The sequence below is a fragment of the Pyxicephalus adspersus genome, chromosome 4 (genome assembly GCF_032062135.1).
Source record: "Pyxicephalus adspersus chromosome 4, UCB_Pads_2.0, whole genome shotgun sequence".
Classification (NCBI taxonomy): domain Eukaryota; kingdom Metazoa; phylum Chordata; class Amphibia; order Anura; family Pyxicephalidae; genus Pyxicephalus; species Pyxicephalus adspersus.
In genome coordinates, this window is record NC_092861.1 from 140,644,883 (window position 1) to 140,661,676 (window position 16,794).

A 16,794-nucleotide genomic window follows, 5' to 3' on the forward strand; every position below is an offset into this window, starting at 1 on the left:
ATATTGACGTCACTGGTAGGCGACGCTCTCATGTGGTTTGTAGAGTTCACGTGTGTATGAAGTGAAGATGGGGAAGAGAAGAAGGCAGAAGAGAGAGGAAGATGTCAGCTCACTGACCAAGAAGCAGAAGAAACATCTAAAGGAGTTTGGGGAGCAGCATCCGTTCTATGACAAGTGAGTCTCAGTTTGCTAAAGCTGAGGCTTCATCTTTTTATATTTTGCTTTTCCTGCTTCCTCCTTTCACCTGATATCAATATGCTAATTAAGTAAAACCTATCCCACTTTATTTACTTTATGCATATAAAAACTGGGTCTCTGTTATTTTTTAGCCACACACAGATCATGGCTGGTAGGAAGGACTGTCAGGGTGCTGTACACAACTTCCTGAATACACTGCCTTCCTGATCACATCACAGTTTCTTGGTACTCTGTAAGGCCCCCATGCCTGATGTAAGCAGCTGGCCGACTCTTAAAAGGGAAGAGTTGCACAACTCTTAAAAACTCCTTCTTTGCAGCGTATCAGGCCTGGTGCTCTCCCCAGCCCCTTTTAGCTGGGGGCACTGCCTAGCACTTTTCAGTATCCACCTGTTTTTGGGTCATTACTAAAGAGTTGGGTCACAATACAGGGGCTGCCACCCACCTACAATTTCTTCTCACTCAGCTTAAAAAAATTTATGGGTTGAACACAGAGTCTGCAGGAATGAGCAGTCCTAGGCAGGCTGTATTTGTATACAAACTGCTATCTAGACCCACATGTGATGCTGAGCCACCATGAAAAGATCTAATATCCAATAAGAGAGGTGGCACCCAGGCAGTCAGGTATATGAGGAAAGGACTAGGCAGAAACTATCTAATTTGCTGCAGCATCTAAGCACACTCTTAGCATGTGGGGTACTTAGACTATGCAATTTCAGCACCAGATAGGAGTTTATACAACTTTTGATAACTTAAAGCGCACTTAAACTCAAATTTTTTACATTACATAAAGGGGTAGCAAACCTGTTTAATTTAAGTAAAAAAAAAAGGTACAGCACTGCCCCTTTCATTCTTGATCGCCACGCTTCACGGGAGGCTCCTGGCTGCTCCGTCTGTGCATCTCGGGGATGCGCAGAAGAAGCCCCATTCAATAATAGAAAAAAAAATTGCCATGTACCTGCGCAGTGCGCGATCGGGTGATGTAGGAAGAAGAACCCGAAAAAAGATGACGGTGCCGAAGACAGATACCAGAACGAAGTGCGACACAATAGAAGAATCCTCCCGACGGTTAGACTGATCTGCGGGTTTTTGTTTCTTTTTTTGTTTTGGGTTTACTTTTAAACTAAAACTAAAACCATCAATACTTACCTGTCCCTGTTCTGTTGTGAGTGCCACCATTTTCTCTCCTCTCTCCTTTAGTATCCTAAGCTTTGGCCAGCTTAAATGACATACCTTCCACTCAGTTGGCAGGAGTTCATTCAGTCCCGGCACATGCAAGGGAAGCCAGGATTTTTGGGGTGACCTTGGCAACAAATACAGAGCTTTGCATGCGCAGCTCTGGGAACTTTGACAGCTTGCTGGTGATCAGGTAAGAAAGCATAGTTATTGCAGAAGGAACATCACCTGTCCCTTCCTGCAATAAACATCTGCCTGAATCACAGAACTAAAGTAGGACTTAGGTTCTATTTTAAAGTAAACTAAAATTCAGCTTTAAAGCTTTTATACTTATACCTCTATCAGAGGTATAATGAGGACACCCATGATGACCCAAAAAGAGCCAGTCCTTTGACCCGTCAGTGTTTCTGAAAATGTCCTGACGGCTCATAACCTACCAGCTGATGGAAAAACTTTAAATAAGGATTTATGTATTTGCATTTATTATGGAATTTTTTAGATAAAGTGGAACATTTCACCTACTGTTTTTTTTTTTTTTTTTTTTTTTTTTTTTTTTATTTACTACTTACTACTGGAAAATTTCTACTTCAAAACTGAGAACATTCTGATCATATACATACATACATACATACATATATATATATCGTGACATGGCAAAAGGGTTCATCTTGTTGGGAAGATATATTTCTCCTCATTTCTTCTCCTATGGGAGAGATTAACCAGCAACAGGTCTGCTGGGATTCCAGACCTGGGTTTTGCATGTCACTGAGAAGTGTTCTGATCCAGGCCATATTTTGGTTTTGTCTGACCACTAATTACTACACAGCTGTGAGCAGCAGGTACAAAGAGAAGGAGAGGAAGGAAGCTCCCTGACCTGGAGCACAGGAAAGCTGCCCGTGAGAGCCATTGTTGTACTACATGTGAGTAAAGGTTGCTGGAACATTTGTGTTGAGTTAGCTGGGTTAGCCACCAACTGGTAGAGAGGAATCTGCCTGATGTTTAGTTAGTGCCTGACCGGCTAGGATTTATTTTTGTTTTATCTTATGCAACCTTTTAATACAACTGACTGCGGGTCAGTTTCAACCTTATCTACTGTCTCCAGTGTGCTTCATACACCTCTCCTCCAGTCTGAGAGTACCTCTTACCCCAGAAAAGGTGATCCCACAAGGGTGGTATACTACAATATAAATATATATACTTTTGGACTAAAATGTTGGTGTTTTCTTTTGATTGCAGAGTTTCACAAGCAGCAGAAAGGACTCAGATTGTCCATCTGGTAAGTTTTTTTTTTTTTTTTTAAACTTTGGGGCACTAGAAAATCATGCCAATTGCAAGCTGCAGGAGCAAATAAAATCTTAGTATATACGAAATCAGAGGAGCTTTGGGAATTCCTTGTGCAGCCAGATCCAGAATATGAGGTCGGCTCCACATTGTAAGCGCTGTACAGAGGACTTCAGTTGCCTATAATTCATAAACTTACTGTAATATACGCAGAGTTAAAGGGTTGTCAGTCCCAGAATAGGATGGTTAATAGTTGTTATAAAAAGTAGTTTTGCTTTTATTGACTGTCTGCTGTTGGGTGTTAGTTATCATAGATTAGGTTAAGTCTTTTACCCGATATTCAACATGAAGATGATAAATCTGACTTAATAAAGCAGGAAACCCAAAAATTTAATTGACGGGTTGGATCATTTCCTGTTCATTCATATATCTATCTAAGGAGGCATTTTTCTCACATGTCATCCAACCCCCCTTATTGGCAAACTGCATGCTCTGGCTGTTTGTATTCCATAATAATGGGGTTTCCAAAAGACAGCGGATCATAAAAGTGATGGTTTAGGGCCATTTAGGAAACAGTTCTTTAACTTTCCAAAGTGTATATTATATTTATCATGATGATTTAACCTCTGACAATTTGTTGCTATGTGTTCAGCCTGAAAGTTCAAAGGAGGATTCGCATGAGAGTGAGAATGAGTCTGAGAGTGAGCCAGAGGAGAATGTCAATGTGTACCATCAGCTGCTGGCCACATTAAAGCATGTCTCTGATGATGATGATGACGACGACGACGAAGAAGAAGAGGAGGAGGAGGAGGATGATGATGACAATGACGAGGAGGATGATGATGACAATGACGAGGAGGATGATGATGACAATGACGAGGGCAATGATGATGAAGAGGATGAAGAAGCAGAGGAGGAAGGAGACGCCTCTGAAGATGAGGATGAAGACAGTGGGGAAGAGGATGAAGAAGCAGTGGACCAATTGTCTGGGAAAGATACAAAGGAAGAAAGTAAGTGGTTTTGTTTCACATGCTGAGTAGCACATGGTGACTTGTTAAAAGAAATCATGGTGCTAAGACCTACTAAATGGTACACATATGGTACACATACTAAAGACATTGGGTCTGATTTAATAAAGCTCTCCAAGGCTGGAGAGGATAGAATTTTCATCAGTTAAAGTGATCCAGTCATATGACTTTCCTACTGCGATGAGTTTTATACAATCCAAAAAGTCAGGTGAGGTGACAGTCACCTCCTGGGCTGCTGGTAACTTTTGTTTATTTTATTCATTAGCTTGTTTTGGGTATATTTTATTTATTAAAATGTTGTAGATGGGACAGTTATTATTTCTTTTTATTCTTATATGTGCCCTGATCAGAAAAAAAAATGTTTGACCTTATTGTTTCAGAACTCGAAACTGCAGTAGAGAAAGATGACGACGATGGTGACAAAGAACTTGGGGAGCCAACCGAAGGAGAGGATTTCACAGATACCAAACATGAATCTGCATTTAGTTTAGAGACAAATTTTATGGAATATGACATGGAAGATCAAAAGGACAATGCTGAATCATCTTCAACTGTTACCTCTGCAGGTATATCTATATCTTTATACCCTTTATGCAGACCTGTATCTAGCTATTGGTACATGATACACTGTGTATGCACACTTGTACACTTATTGTTATATAAATAATCTACCCATCTGCATTGAATCATACATAGCAAATAGAAATATTGACTTGGCAACAGCTTTGCAGCTAATGCCAACTATTCCATCCAGTGTGGCACTTCAACATTGAACATTGATGTGCCCTAGTTTCACAACAACACTGGTGGTGGAGGTGGTGAACTCATCCCAAAAAGTTAGGACAGGGCTTGTGAAGCGGCTGGGTTCCCTTGCTTAAAGGATCCCGGATAGTATAAGAACCAACATTTAAGGATATGTGAAGGAATTGTAGATTACCTGTTGTCAGGATGAGTTGTCATTGTACGACAAGTCCAAGATTTTACAACAAAGCTGGAACCTCAGCATGAGAATTAGGTTATTCCAGGCATCCCAATCAAGATAGCCAGGGACATGTAACATGGGAAGGGACCCAGAAAAGTTTAGCTTCTCTTTAATGGCCAGACCTTTTTTTTTGGTTATCCAAATTACTGTATGTGGTCTTTTTTCATAGCGTGACCTAGTCAGGTCAGTTTTGGTATTTATTGAAAGGAAGTATTTTTACAATTTTCTTTAGTTAGTGAATAAATAAATTGAAAAAAGATAAACATAAGGTTTTTTTTTCCCAGATTTGATAACCCAAGCTAGCTATAGAACTAAACCAAGCCCTCACCTAGTTAACATGCAAAAAATGTGGTTATTTTGCTTGTTATATCCAAATAAAGAATAGATTATAATGAAGGAAACCTAGAATTATTAGTCATAGCAACCAGTTAGAGCGTGGCTTTGTTTGTCACCTGCACAGAGAAATGACAGCTGGAATATGACTTATTGCTTAGAGACGCGCCCCCACTTATCTTTCTTTCAGGTTCTTTATCAGCCCACTTTGTAGTTCTCAGTTCCCTGCCAGGATCATTATACTTTTTAACATTACGTGACACTGGAACCCACAGCTGAAATAACTATTTTGTTCTCTTTAAAGATCCATTCAAAAAGCATGTTGATCTCGAGTTGGAGGAGGATGACATCACTCAGATTGCAACCAGCTCCAAAACAACTGTTTCTTCCAAGGTATATTGCAATCGTTGTTGCACCTTTTGTGTGTCTCGTTTCTTGTTTGCGTGTGTGCTTATTTGCTTTTTGTGTCTTGTTTGCTTCGGTACTACAGAACAAAGTGCTTTTTGTGTCTTGTTTGCTTCGGTACTACAGAACAAAGTGTAACCTTCATTAAAGGGCTGCTAGGCCTAACAAAGCTCTGTTTTAGGGTTTGTCAACATGGACATTTGAAGTGTATGGGGATCAGTGTGCAATATTTACAGGATCTTCTATGTAAAGATCTGTATATACAGATGTAAGATTTTGCTTTACCCAAGGCAAACATTGCTGATAGTCTGTGGCAAAAGTCTTGCATCTTTACACATGTCCTCCAACCCTTTTTTCCCAGTCATGGGACAAGTTCTGTTGGCAGGAACTTTTCTGTCTCAGAAGAGACTCCTATCGCCCTTTATAAAGAACAGTACTTGTCTGTACAGTACCCTTTTTTCTGGCAGCTAATATTTATGGCTGTTTCAGGCAACAATTTTTGAACTAAGTGTCCTAGGCTTTAGGAACATTTGAAGTACAATAACACCTCTGAGTAAATTAGATGTTTCCCTATAATAGCAGGAATCCTTGGAACTTGGCTGCAATCTATAATAATCATTGTGTTGACAACTAAGACAGACTAAGGTCTGCCCTAGATTTTTGAGGGACTGCCTTTTGCATTGAAAAGTGATTATGTACTGTATCTTAGCTTCAACATTGTTATTACATTTCGATATGTAATTATTTTAGTGTAATTGGCTCAAGGAAGATCAGTTTTTTTTTAAAACAAATGGGTGGGTGAGATTTATTGACTTTTTTCAGGGTATTATTAATAGACCATAAATAGACAAGTTTCAAACTTTTAAGTTGCCTTTATTACTGAGGCAGACCTGGTTACATAAATAAGGGATTGTTTGCATTGCATTTTAGAAGATTAATATGTTCACAATTTATTGCATCTTGTGTTATAGTCTGAACTTGGTCTTAATTTACACTGACTTCAAGCCAATGTACACCTATCTCTAGGTGAAAAAAAACTTCCACACTTATGCAGAAATTAGGTTTTTTTTATTACATTTATACTGTATATCTGTAGCCATTGTTTTTTTTTTTTTTTTTGGTTAGAGTAGGGAAAGGTTAGAACTGCATTCCGGAACCTCTTTAAAGATTTGGATTTCCCCTCACATTTTCTTCTGGGGACAATATTTTACTAGACAGCAAGTGAGAAAAATCTGCAGTAAGAAAATAGTAAAAAAAAAGCTGACTAGGTTCTAGATGACGTTCTCCTGTTTTTTCAATCAACATGCATCTCGCAGTTGGTGGTCTTCAGTCCATCATTTGAGCATTCTATATCACTGGCCCAGCTTTTCACTCTGCATTTCACTCTGCCCATTTCCCTGCACCTCTACTTATATGAGGCATATATATATAGTTTTCTTCACTAATTACTAGGTTACTCTGTCCTGGTTGTATTACCTTTGCTGCAATTCCAGCACAAATACACAATATGTTGTTACAGAGGCTACCTAAGTTCTTGTACACAAGCATATCATGTATCAGTTTACACTTCTTTAACCACCTTCTGCCTGGTCTTCCCTAAATGCTGTTCATTATTTTTATAGAGTTGCTCTCATAGATGTTTACCAAGAAATGGATGATGGAACTTAAATCCAACAGTATTCAGCATTCGTTATCATTAGTAGCATTAATCACTTTTTTTATTTTGTCCTCTTTAGTGGCCAATACTAGGGCAGTTGGTGTTTACATCAACATTCAAGAAAGCTTGTTCTTTAAAACTGGAGAAGGAAAATGACCTAACAAACCTTCATCTCCACAAGCCTTTGGATTCAACGTGGCCTAAAGTGAACCACTTGTATTTATCAAACCAGACTGAGCAGAACTTTACCCCTTTACAAAGAGAACTTTTTACCATTATGAACTCCTACAAGGACTTGTATTATCCCTCCAGGTTGCCAACAGCACAAGGGGAAGAGATTAGGCAAGTGTATTGTCTCCATGCCCTGAACCATGTGCTGAAAGCAAACTCCCAGGTCCTCAGCAACAACGCTAAAATGAGAGACCAGAAGACTGGACCTGACGAAGATTTTAGAGACCAAGGCCTGACACGCCCAAAGGTAATCTAAATTTTTGACTTTATGTATTAAAGATTTTCTCTCTATCTGCTTTGGTGATCAATTTTGGATTTTTTCTTATTTTCTGGTGATTATGATCAACGGGACTAAATCGCCTACTGTGAACACATCACCATTACCATTCTTTACAAAAATAAATTTGGATTTGTTGATGTCGTTTAACTCTAACCTATATTTAACCCAGTGCATCTCTTTCGTAATGATTTTAGTGGAACTTTAGCATTTTGGAAGGTAATATTGTGGTGTTCAGCTGACATCCTTATCAATATAATTTAAAATTCTGTTTGATGTCCTCAGGTACTTATTGTTGTTCCATTCCGTGAGTCCGCACTTCGAGTGGTCCAGATTCTAATCAGCCTCATGGAAGTCCCTGATAGAAAGGTTGATGTGAGCAACAAAAAGAGATTCAAAAACGAGTTTGGCTGTGAGCCTGAAGATCGGCCTCCAAACCTGAAACGGCCAGAGGATTATGAAGCAGTGTTTGCTGGAAATATTGATGATCATTTCAGGATAGGTAGGAATGAAACATGCCTTCTACCACCATAGACAACCATAACACCTTTCACATGTGTATAAATGCTAGAGAGATATTCTTCCATTAAAAAGCTCAAAACAAAGGCCCTTTTATATTGGCTTCGCTACTCCCAGCTGTAGTCTCTGTACCTATGCCCCTGCTTGGCATCGAAATGCCCCTTGAGAATCGACCGCCTGAAAGTGCTGTTGGTGCAGTTGCACACTAAACACAGGGCTTTGTTGGATGAAGAATAATTCATCAGTCCATTCAGGGTTGAAGCTATGATGTTTGAGGTCAACCTTCTGGAGACTGGTAGCTGTGCGTTGCTTCTGCTCTTTAGGCATAGTAATTGGGGTTACTGTGCGGGAACTCGATGATATCGTTGGAACTCGCGATAATGCAACAATTCAATTAGGCCAGATCCAACAATAATTAAGTAGGGGGGCGTTAGGCCGGACTGGAATACTGGCTAGGCTGTATCTGGCCTAAAGGCTGGAGTTTGCCCACCTCTGACCTACAATATAGGTAAAAACTCCCTGTAAATTTGGAATTCTACTTATCTTACTCCCACCTTCCACATAGCTAGGTGTGAAATCACTATCCTTTTGCATAGAGTCATTTGACATTAGGTGCAGCCAAAATCTTCTAAGAACACTTTCCAGTTCATTGCAATAGTATCTTCCTATGAGATTTTCCTGCTTTGCATTCCATTGGTCTCTACACAAAGGCCATATCTTATACTTACCCAGCAGACATGTGAAAAAGGCGAAAGATAAGGATAGGTGAAGTAGAGTAGTAACCTTTCTGAATACATTTTCACTTGAAGGGGAGGGGTCCTTAGATTAATCTTATATAAAAAATCTTCTAAAGTAAACTTGTGCTTTAACCTTAGTAAACTGGCACTTGGACATAAAGTGCTGTGTTATAGTAGCTGATTCCAACATATTTACATTTTTATTATATTTGATTAAGGCTGAACTCTAGTTAGATGTAAACCACACAAAATAATGCAGCTCTGTATATTCATTAATACATTATAACATATATTTCATTAAAGCCAAGCAGTGGAATTACTTTGCCTAGTGGCCAGCATCATTCAGCCAACTTTCTTTGAGTCCAGGTTTACCTAGAACTGCTGCATCCTTCGACAGGACAATAAAAGTAGAAGCAGCATAATGACTGAATCATCTCTCACAATTTTGCTTTTATTTTTCTCTACCTACACGCTCTTTGTAAGGACATTAAGTAATATACCATTTGTGCTGCAACTTCTTCTCATGATCCAGCTCTGTTGTAGATGCCTTCACAAAAACTAGACTTCTAGTCAGATATTAAAAAAAAGCACAATATGAGCTCAGCGCTTTCATTTTCTTCCTTCCGGCATGCTGTTTGCCAGCACTGTCTTGTACTTGTACCACAGTGCAAAATGGGATTATTTTTCTGCTTGTTAATTGTATGAGCCATTGTAAACACACTTCTCCATCTTTGCTTGACAGGAGTGTCCATTCTGCAGAAGAGCATGAGACTTTACTCTCCATTCTACTCTTCGGACATCATTATTGCGTCTACTCTTGGCCTCCGTACCATCATTGGTAGTGAGGGAGAGAAGAAACGGGATTTTGATTTCCTGTCATCTATAGAGATGCTCATCATTGATCAAGCCGATATCTACCTGATGCAAAACTGGGAACATGTTTTGGTATGTAATAAATATAGTGTAGACCGTATAGCATGCTTTGTAAGACTTTTCCAGTGAATGGATCTTCACATCAATGTCAACAACTACAAGTATTGAAGTCTGGATTGGAATGACAACCAGGCAGCTAGCATTTTCAGAAGAAGTATGAAGTAATAATGTCAGCCTCTGGGTTTTTTAGCTGTAAATGGGACCTCCGCTAATACAGTAGACTACTAATTCAATATTTGACAGGGAGGGTTATATTTACATATATTACATTGGGTATTATGGGACTGATCATTTAGTAATTCTTTACTTTGTTACTTTTCCTTATTTCAGCATCTGATGTCTCACCTTAACCTCCAACCAACAGAGTCTCATGGGGTGGACTTCTCCCGTGTTCGTATGTGGAGCCTCAGTAACTGGTCGAAATATTATCGTCAGACACTGCTGTTTAGTTCTCTGCAAGAGCCTCAAATAAATTCTATATTTAATAAGCATTGCTTCAATTACAGTGGGCAGGTACGTTCATCAAAAGCTTTTGAAACCTTGTTGAAAATAGAGCCCCAGAACACACAAATTATCTTTTTAAAAACAATCTGCAAAGTTAAACAATATGGAATAACCTATAACAACCTAATAGATATTTTATGAAATTTAGTGATACCATTATAATAACCTCTTCCCAAAGACCTACCTTTTGAATGCCCACAGCTGAAACCACAATCCCAATGCATGATAGAATATGTTGTTATTTTGGCTATGCAGAGGGTAAAGGGAAGTGACATGCAGCACCATTCATCACCTTCCCACTTAGCCAGGACATAGCAGCAAATGAAACTCAAAATATATGACACTGCTGGCACTATTCTATGTTTTTTTTTAGCTTTATTACTAAAAATGGGGTCAATGGTTATATGTGCAGGTCCCTGGAAGTTTAGTTAAGCTCGGCCCATGTTCTCTGGCTGCCAATCTGAAGGCAGTTTTTAGAAAAACAAGCATATACAAATATTCTCAAGGCATCTTGATTTCACACAGAGCCCAGAATCACTTGCAGTTTTACATTAGATTATATACTTTTATATACCACTACCTACGTGAAATTAAATAATGTGCAGAAGAATGGGCAGCTGATACTTGGGTCCTCACTATTTATGGTGATTCTTCATAATGTAAAGTCTGAGATAAAGCAGGCATAATCCAGTTGACTGGCTGATATAAAGAAAATGGTAAATGCTTAGGTGATCAACCATTTATTCAAATGTTTACCTGGAGTTCTACTTCCCTTGTATGGATTACAATATTTGGATATTCAATATTGATGATTTCAGAAAGTTTTTTTTGGTGGCTGTAAATTTAAATAGTATTTTTCTTTTAACTTTTTTTCAATATAGGTGGCTGTGAAAAATATCTCGAAGACAGGCTCGATATGTCAAGTGTTGGTCCAACTACCACATGTATTTCAGCGATTAGAGGCTGACAGCTTGCAATCTGTGATAGATGCAAGGTAGGGGTCATGGTGATAACTCTAATGGCAAAACATTTAAAGGTCACTATACTTTTAAGATGAAAGATTATCTGAAAATATTTAGTTTTATTTTCACCTTTACTACCAAGTATCTTGGACCCACAAATACTTGCCTAAACCTGTAGTCCCATGATCTTCTGCAATACCGGCTCTGGTTGTTATTTGTTAGCTAGAGCCGTTCTGCATGTTTGTCTTTTTGCAGATAAGCAGTCTTCTTGCAATCCCTATCTATCATTGGCATCATGTTAAGTACAGTAGGCATTCAAAAAGTTGCCAATCTCTGTATTTGAGGAGTGCTGGATTTTTGAAAATGATACTTGCCTCCACACACAGGCCAGCCTTTCTCTCACAGCACCCACGGACATCTGACACGTGTATTTAGTGTAGCAAGCAAGACCTAATGGCTGTTTCTGCGCAACAGCGCCATCAAAACAAAAGTGGCTAAACGGTGTACTACAGTGCCTGTATTGAAAATGCAATCCAAAATTCATGTCGGAAAACTGAAGGAATAGTATTATTGATGGCCGAATCCATGCAAGTGATTTCTTGTCATTTGCCAGTACCTTCATACAATGCAGTGTTGGTGGTCAGAGCTCTGTGATGCTAGCTGTCATAGGACTTAAGATTTAAAGTAAAATAAATCCTAAAACATTATAAATTGTGCACAGAGCATAGGAGGTCATTAACTCTGGATCTCAGACATGATCAATTTTGTTTATGCATTCTCCATAAATACAACAAAACAATTTTGTTGATAAAATTACTTGCTGTGTCCTACAATATATTGTTGCCATGCCCAAAGAGATTGTTCTACAAAGTCATTCAATGTACGCCTATTTCTCATGGTAATATTTACATTTATTACCATTACAGGTTTAAGTTCTTTACAGACAGGATCCTGCCTCAGTACCGGGATGCCATCATGTCGCACACACTGATTTATGTCCCTTCCTACTTTGATTATGTGCGTCTTCGTAATTACTTCAAAAAGGAAGAACTCAACTTCACTCATATCTGTGAATATACAGACAAGCCTGGGATTTCTAGAGCTCGTCAGTTCTTTCTAAAAGGAGAAAGACAGTTTATGCTTGTCACTGAAAGATTTCACTTCTATAAAAGGTGGGCGCTTCTTATTAATTATCATTTTTAGATGTTATCTGAGCATTTTGTCACGGTCTATGTGAAGCCATTTCTGTAGTATCATTTCAAAGGTCACTTCACGTAGAAGTCGTCATGTTATAAAGTCTGGTCTGGGGGCAGCTTCTGGTATCCTTACCTGCCATCATTTCTAAATTATTCCTACCCATCTTGCAGTTTGGAATGTTCCTGCCCTCCTTGTGGGGTTTTCCCTTTTTGCTTTATTTGAGAATATAAAATTACAGGTCATGTGATAGCGTTGAAATTTTTTCATAGTATTTTTTTTTTAAAACTGTTTTGATGGTTTAACTTACCTAACTTTTTAAATAACCCATATATACTAATTTTGAAAATGAATACTGTTTTTGTTTTTTGTTTTTTCCAAATGTTAGATGTTGGACAGTTAAAGGACCAGCCCACCTAAACATCAGATTTCATGTATCAGTGATTTACAAATATGGCATCTTAGTACTTGTGGGTTGAAATGTCCAACTTTATTGCTTTAGTCCTCTGCTCTATTATTCATCACGTCTCCTAGTATTAAAAGCAGACCAGCCAAATAGATTTTGGTAGAGTCATCAGAGAGGTGCCATGTTTGCATGGGGCCACTGTGATTTAAGGATTTATAAAAACTTGTACATATGCACCAAGATGCCTTTTCTGGAGGTACTTTTGTGTTCTAGAAGAGTCAATATGTAATTAAATAATTATACTTTTATCAAAAACTGGGGTACTCAAAGCAAACTAGGGCTGAAAAGGAATTGCTTTGGCATTGGAGGAAGTAAATGGTACCTTGGGCTTGGAGGTCAGTGTCAGAAGAAATAATGACATACCCCTGTCAATGGTAGGAATAGTGTCTATATATTGATGTTAGTGGGAGGAATGGTGTCCTTCATTTATGGGAATTGTTTCCCATAATTGGTATTGTTGGAAGGAATAGTACTTCAGTATTGGGCCATCTGAACTATACTTCATCATTTGTCAGATTGGAGGGAAGTAGTGCCTTATCGTGGGTGTGAGCAAAAGTAATGTGCCTCATTGTTGGTATTGGTGGGAACAATAGTGCCCAAGGGCCAATTAAAGGCTGCATGCCACAATTTGGGTACCACTGATCAGAAAGATAGATAAAACAAGCTTCTGTTTTCTTGGATTTTGGAGACAGGCACAGTAATTTGTTTACATACCCAGCAGACAGAGTGCTCAGATTTAACACAAAGTTGCATGTGTCTGCTGTTTTCCACATGTTGATCTTGGCTTTATGTGAAGATGAAATAAAACTAATAAAAATGGTTATTTTGCTTTCAGGTACACATTGAAAGGCATCAGGAACTTAATATTTTATGAACTTCCTACCTACCCTCACTTCTACAGTGACGTGTGCAATATGATGAAGGCATGGAGGCAGGGTGAAGAAGCCACATGGACTTGTACAGTTCTGTACTCAAAGTACGATGCTCAGAGACTGGCTGCAGTAGTGGGAGCAGAGAGAGCCGCACAGATGTTGCAGTCAAAGAAAAACGTTCATCTATTTGTTACTGGTGATAACAACTAACAAGCAAACAAGGAAAGTTTTTGAAGCTGTACTTAACTGTTTCACACCGGCATCATTCCCAAATTGAATCATTGCTCATATAATCCTATTTTGTACTTGAGGGACTACAATTTATAGGAACAGTAATGTGGATTCCGTGCCCCAGAAGCATCTCAGACTGCTGCTTCCAGAATACAGACTCCTCCACTGCATCAGACTGTATACCATGAATACTACAATTCACATATTCAGATAATGCCCACAAAATACATAGTGTTTATGTAACCTAAAAAAAATAATTTTGATTTAATAAATCATACAATGTTGTTTTTAAGGAATTTATAATATATCAATACAACAAGCGTTTACTTTTTGACCCAATGAAATGTGCTCCGTGCTGACATGCTGGGGAGGAGGTCACACTCTGGGACAGAATTGAAATGGTCATATCATCAAAGTTAAATTTCAAACAAAAATAGTAGAATGCAGATTAAATCAGCTCTATCTTTCTAAATGTAATTTTAATGTACTTGTAATGCAAGCAGTGTATGTATCTGAATATTACTTGGTATCAGCCTCTTGCATTCCCTGTACAGGAGAGATGGGGAGGGGAGAAGCAGAACAAGGACCATTCTGATAGAAGAGAGAAAAATGATTTACCACGCAACACATGAGCATGCCTACCACATTGCTGTGCAGGTTTGCACTAATATAACACACCTGTGTAGCATATTGTAATGCACTTACGGTATGTCAGCAAAAATGGTGCAAGTCCCATTTTGGCTGTGCAGATATTCATTGGCAGCACATTTAAATAACTGAGATGGGTTTAACACAATGCACTTTAGTTGACACAAACCAGTGTGTCATAAAACTCTAAAGAATCCCTTATTCTCTATACACATGTCATAAAGACTGTGGTCTATGCTGTATAAACCTAAATTACATGGGGTTACCAGTTTACCTTTAGTATCTGTTGTCTACACTCCTTCTCTAGAGATTAATAAAGTGATAAGAGGATCAACAAAGGAAGCAGAGTGTGCATGCGTGTAATAAATATGTCCCCTTCCCATTTTGTATATACAATATGTCCCTACTTTTTTTTTTTTTTTGTCTGTTGGTTGCCATGAAGGTGTTTCTCTTCTTAGAACCTGAAATCATGATACAGATACTGATTGTTGATTTGTTAGCAAAGTGAATTATTACTCTGCAAGCGATGATTCACTTAGAAAGTGAAGCTCTGCTGGCTTTAGCCATCCAGTCATGTGCAAGCACAAATCATTTATTTTGTGTGTGATTAGGTATTATTTACAAAGTGAATTTTAACCATATTCACTAAGCTAACATAATTATCCTAAACAGAATAAAAAATACCAGGTGTCAACTTTCTAGTAAAGCTGCATCCCATCCATGGCACTCGGTAATAAATGCTGTAATGAAGGCACATGAGGGCATGTTTGTGCTGCTGGACATTTGCACCTCCAAAATGAAGATTTTGGGGGAATTTATCTATGAGCAAACTGAGAAAAAAAAAAAGACGTCAATTGAAAAAAATGAATTATTTCTCTTTTTTAAATAGTCGTCTAGGGGTACTGTCTGGTCTTCTGACCTTTACCTGAAAAGTATGGGGTTTGACTGTATTGAATTTTTAAATGCAATTAAAAAGGACTACAATATTGACCAAAAAACTATTGGGTTGCAAATTAAGCTAGAATTCCAACAATAAAGGGGCTATAGCTGAAAGAGGTTCATGTGTCTTTGAAACCCTTAAGTTTCATTCAGTAAGAAGAACTATCCTACTAAAGCAAAAGCTGCACTGTGGCTTTGTGGGCTTTATGTATGAAATAGGGAATTGGACATTTCCTGGTGTGAATCCTCCAGGTCCGGTTGTTCCAATGGCAGTAATGATTACCACCAGGGAATGTTTGAGGAAATGCTCGTGAGTAGCAAAATGCTAATGTTCAACAAGTTTGAAATACACTACTCTTCTTGAAATAATAATAGAAACTGTTGATTGCAATTGCTTAAGGTTTTGACTTATCTATACGGGTATGGGTGAAGATATTTTATACAGAAAAAAATTCAATAGATTTCAAGTACACCAAGGGAGTCGTGTGAATTGGATTGCTCATCAAGAATTGTCCACAAGGTGGCAGAAAGGGATTTCAAGTGCTACATAGCGTGTATCTTCTTTTTAGCCCTCTGAAAATATTCAGACCTGTAAAAAATAAAGAAAAATGTATAATATTCAAGTTCATGATTATGTGAAAAATGCAATGTGAAAACATTTTGGTGACAGCGATACAAAATGTTTATAAATTGTGCACATAAATGTGAACCATAGGCAAATGTAATGAACCCCCATTTAATCTATGCATGAATTTTTAAAATATACGTCATTTTTTTTTTAAATAGCACATTACTGTGATTTTTGTTAATCTCATATAATCTCTTATACAGCAAAATTAGGACTAGGACAGGAAGGGGCAACACTTACATTCAAAGCCTGCTGTCAGCAGATTTCTGGTAGCTTTTTATTAGAAGTAGAAGAGAGCACGAGGATGTCCTTATCAGTAATGTCCTTTACAGGGAGAACACAGGGATGCCCTTCACTGTGCAATCACTGGGCTGGTGCTTGGCCAACCTTTACTGCTTTAATAGTAATGAAGACTAGTAAGGGTGTATACAGGTTCTCTTGTCTAGGGGGACAAAATAGAATACCAAATTTTGTTTGGTGGACATGTCACATCAGAGTATAATATATATTATTATTATTATTATTATTAATAAACAGGATTTATATAGCGCCAACATATTACGCAGCGCTGTACATTAAATAGGGATTGCAAATGA

At 38.2% G+C, this 16,794-nt stretch overlaps 1 protein-coding gene across 1 annotated transcript; it reads left to right on the plus strand.

Moving 5' to 3' along the window:
* Window positions 1-12: 12 nt before the first annotated feature.
* On the plus strand, window positions 13-14,267 carry UTP25 (UTP25 small subunit processome component). The gene is made up of 12 exons (XM_072409807.1): window positions 13-174; window positions 2,608-2,647; window positions 3,305-3,662; window positions 4,061-4,246; window positions 5,300-5,388; window positions 7,137-7,535; window positions 7,851-8,067; window positions 9,564-9,766; window positions 10,085-10,267; window positions 11,140-11,252; window positions 12,147-12,392; window positions 13,716-14,267. The coding sequence occupies exons 1-12, from the start codon at window positions 68-70 to the stop codon at window positions 13,960-13,962; spliced, it is 2,388 nt and encodes a 795-aa protein (XP_072265908.1). The 5' UTR covers window positions 13-67; the 3' UTR covers window positions 13,963-14,267.
* Window positions 14,268-16,794: the final 2,527 nt, after the last annotated feature.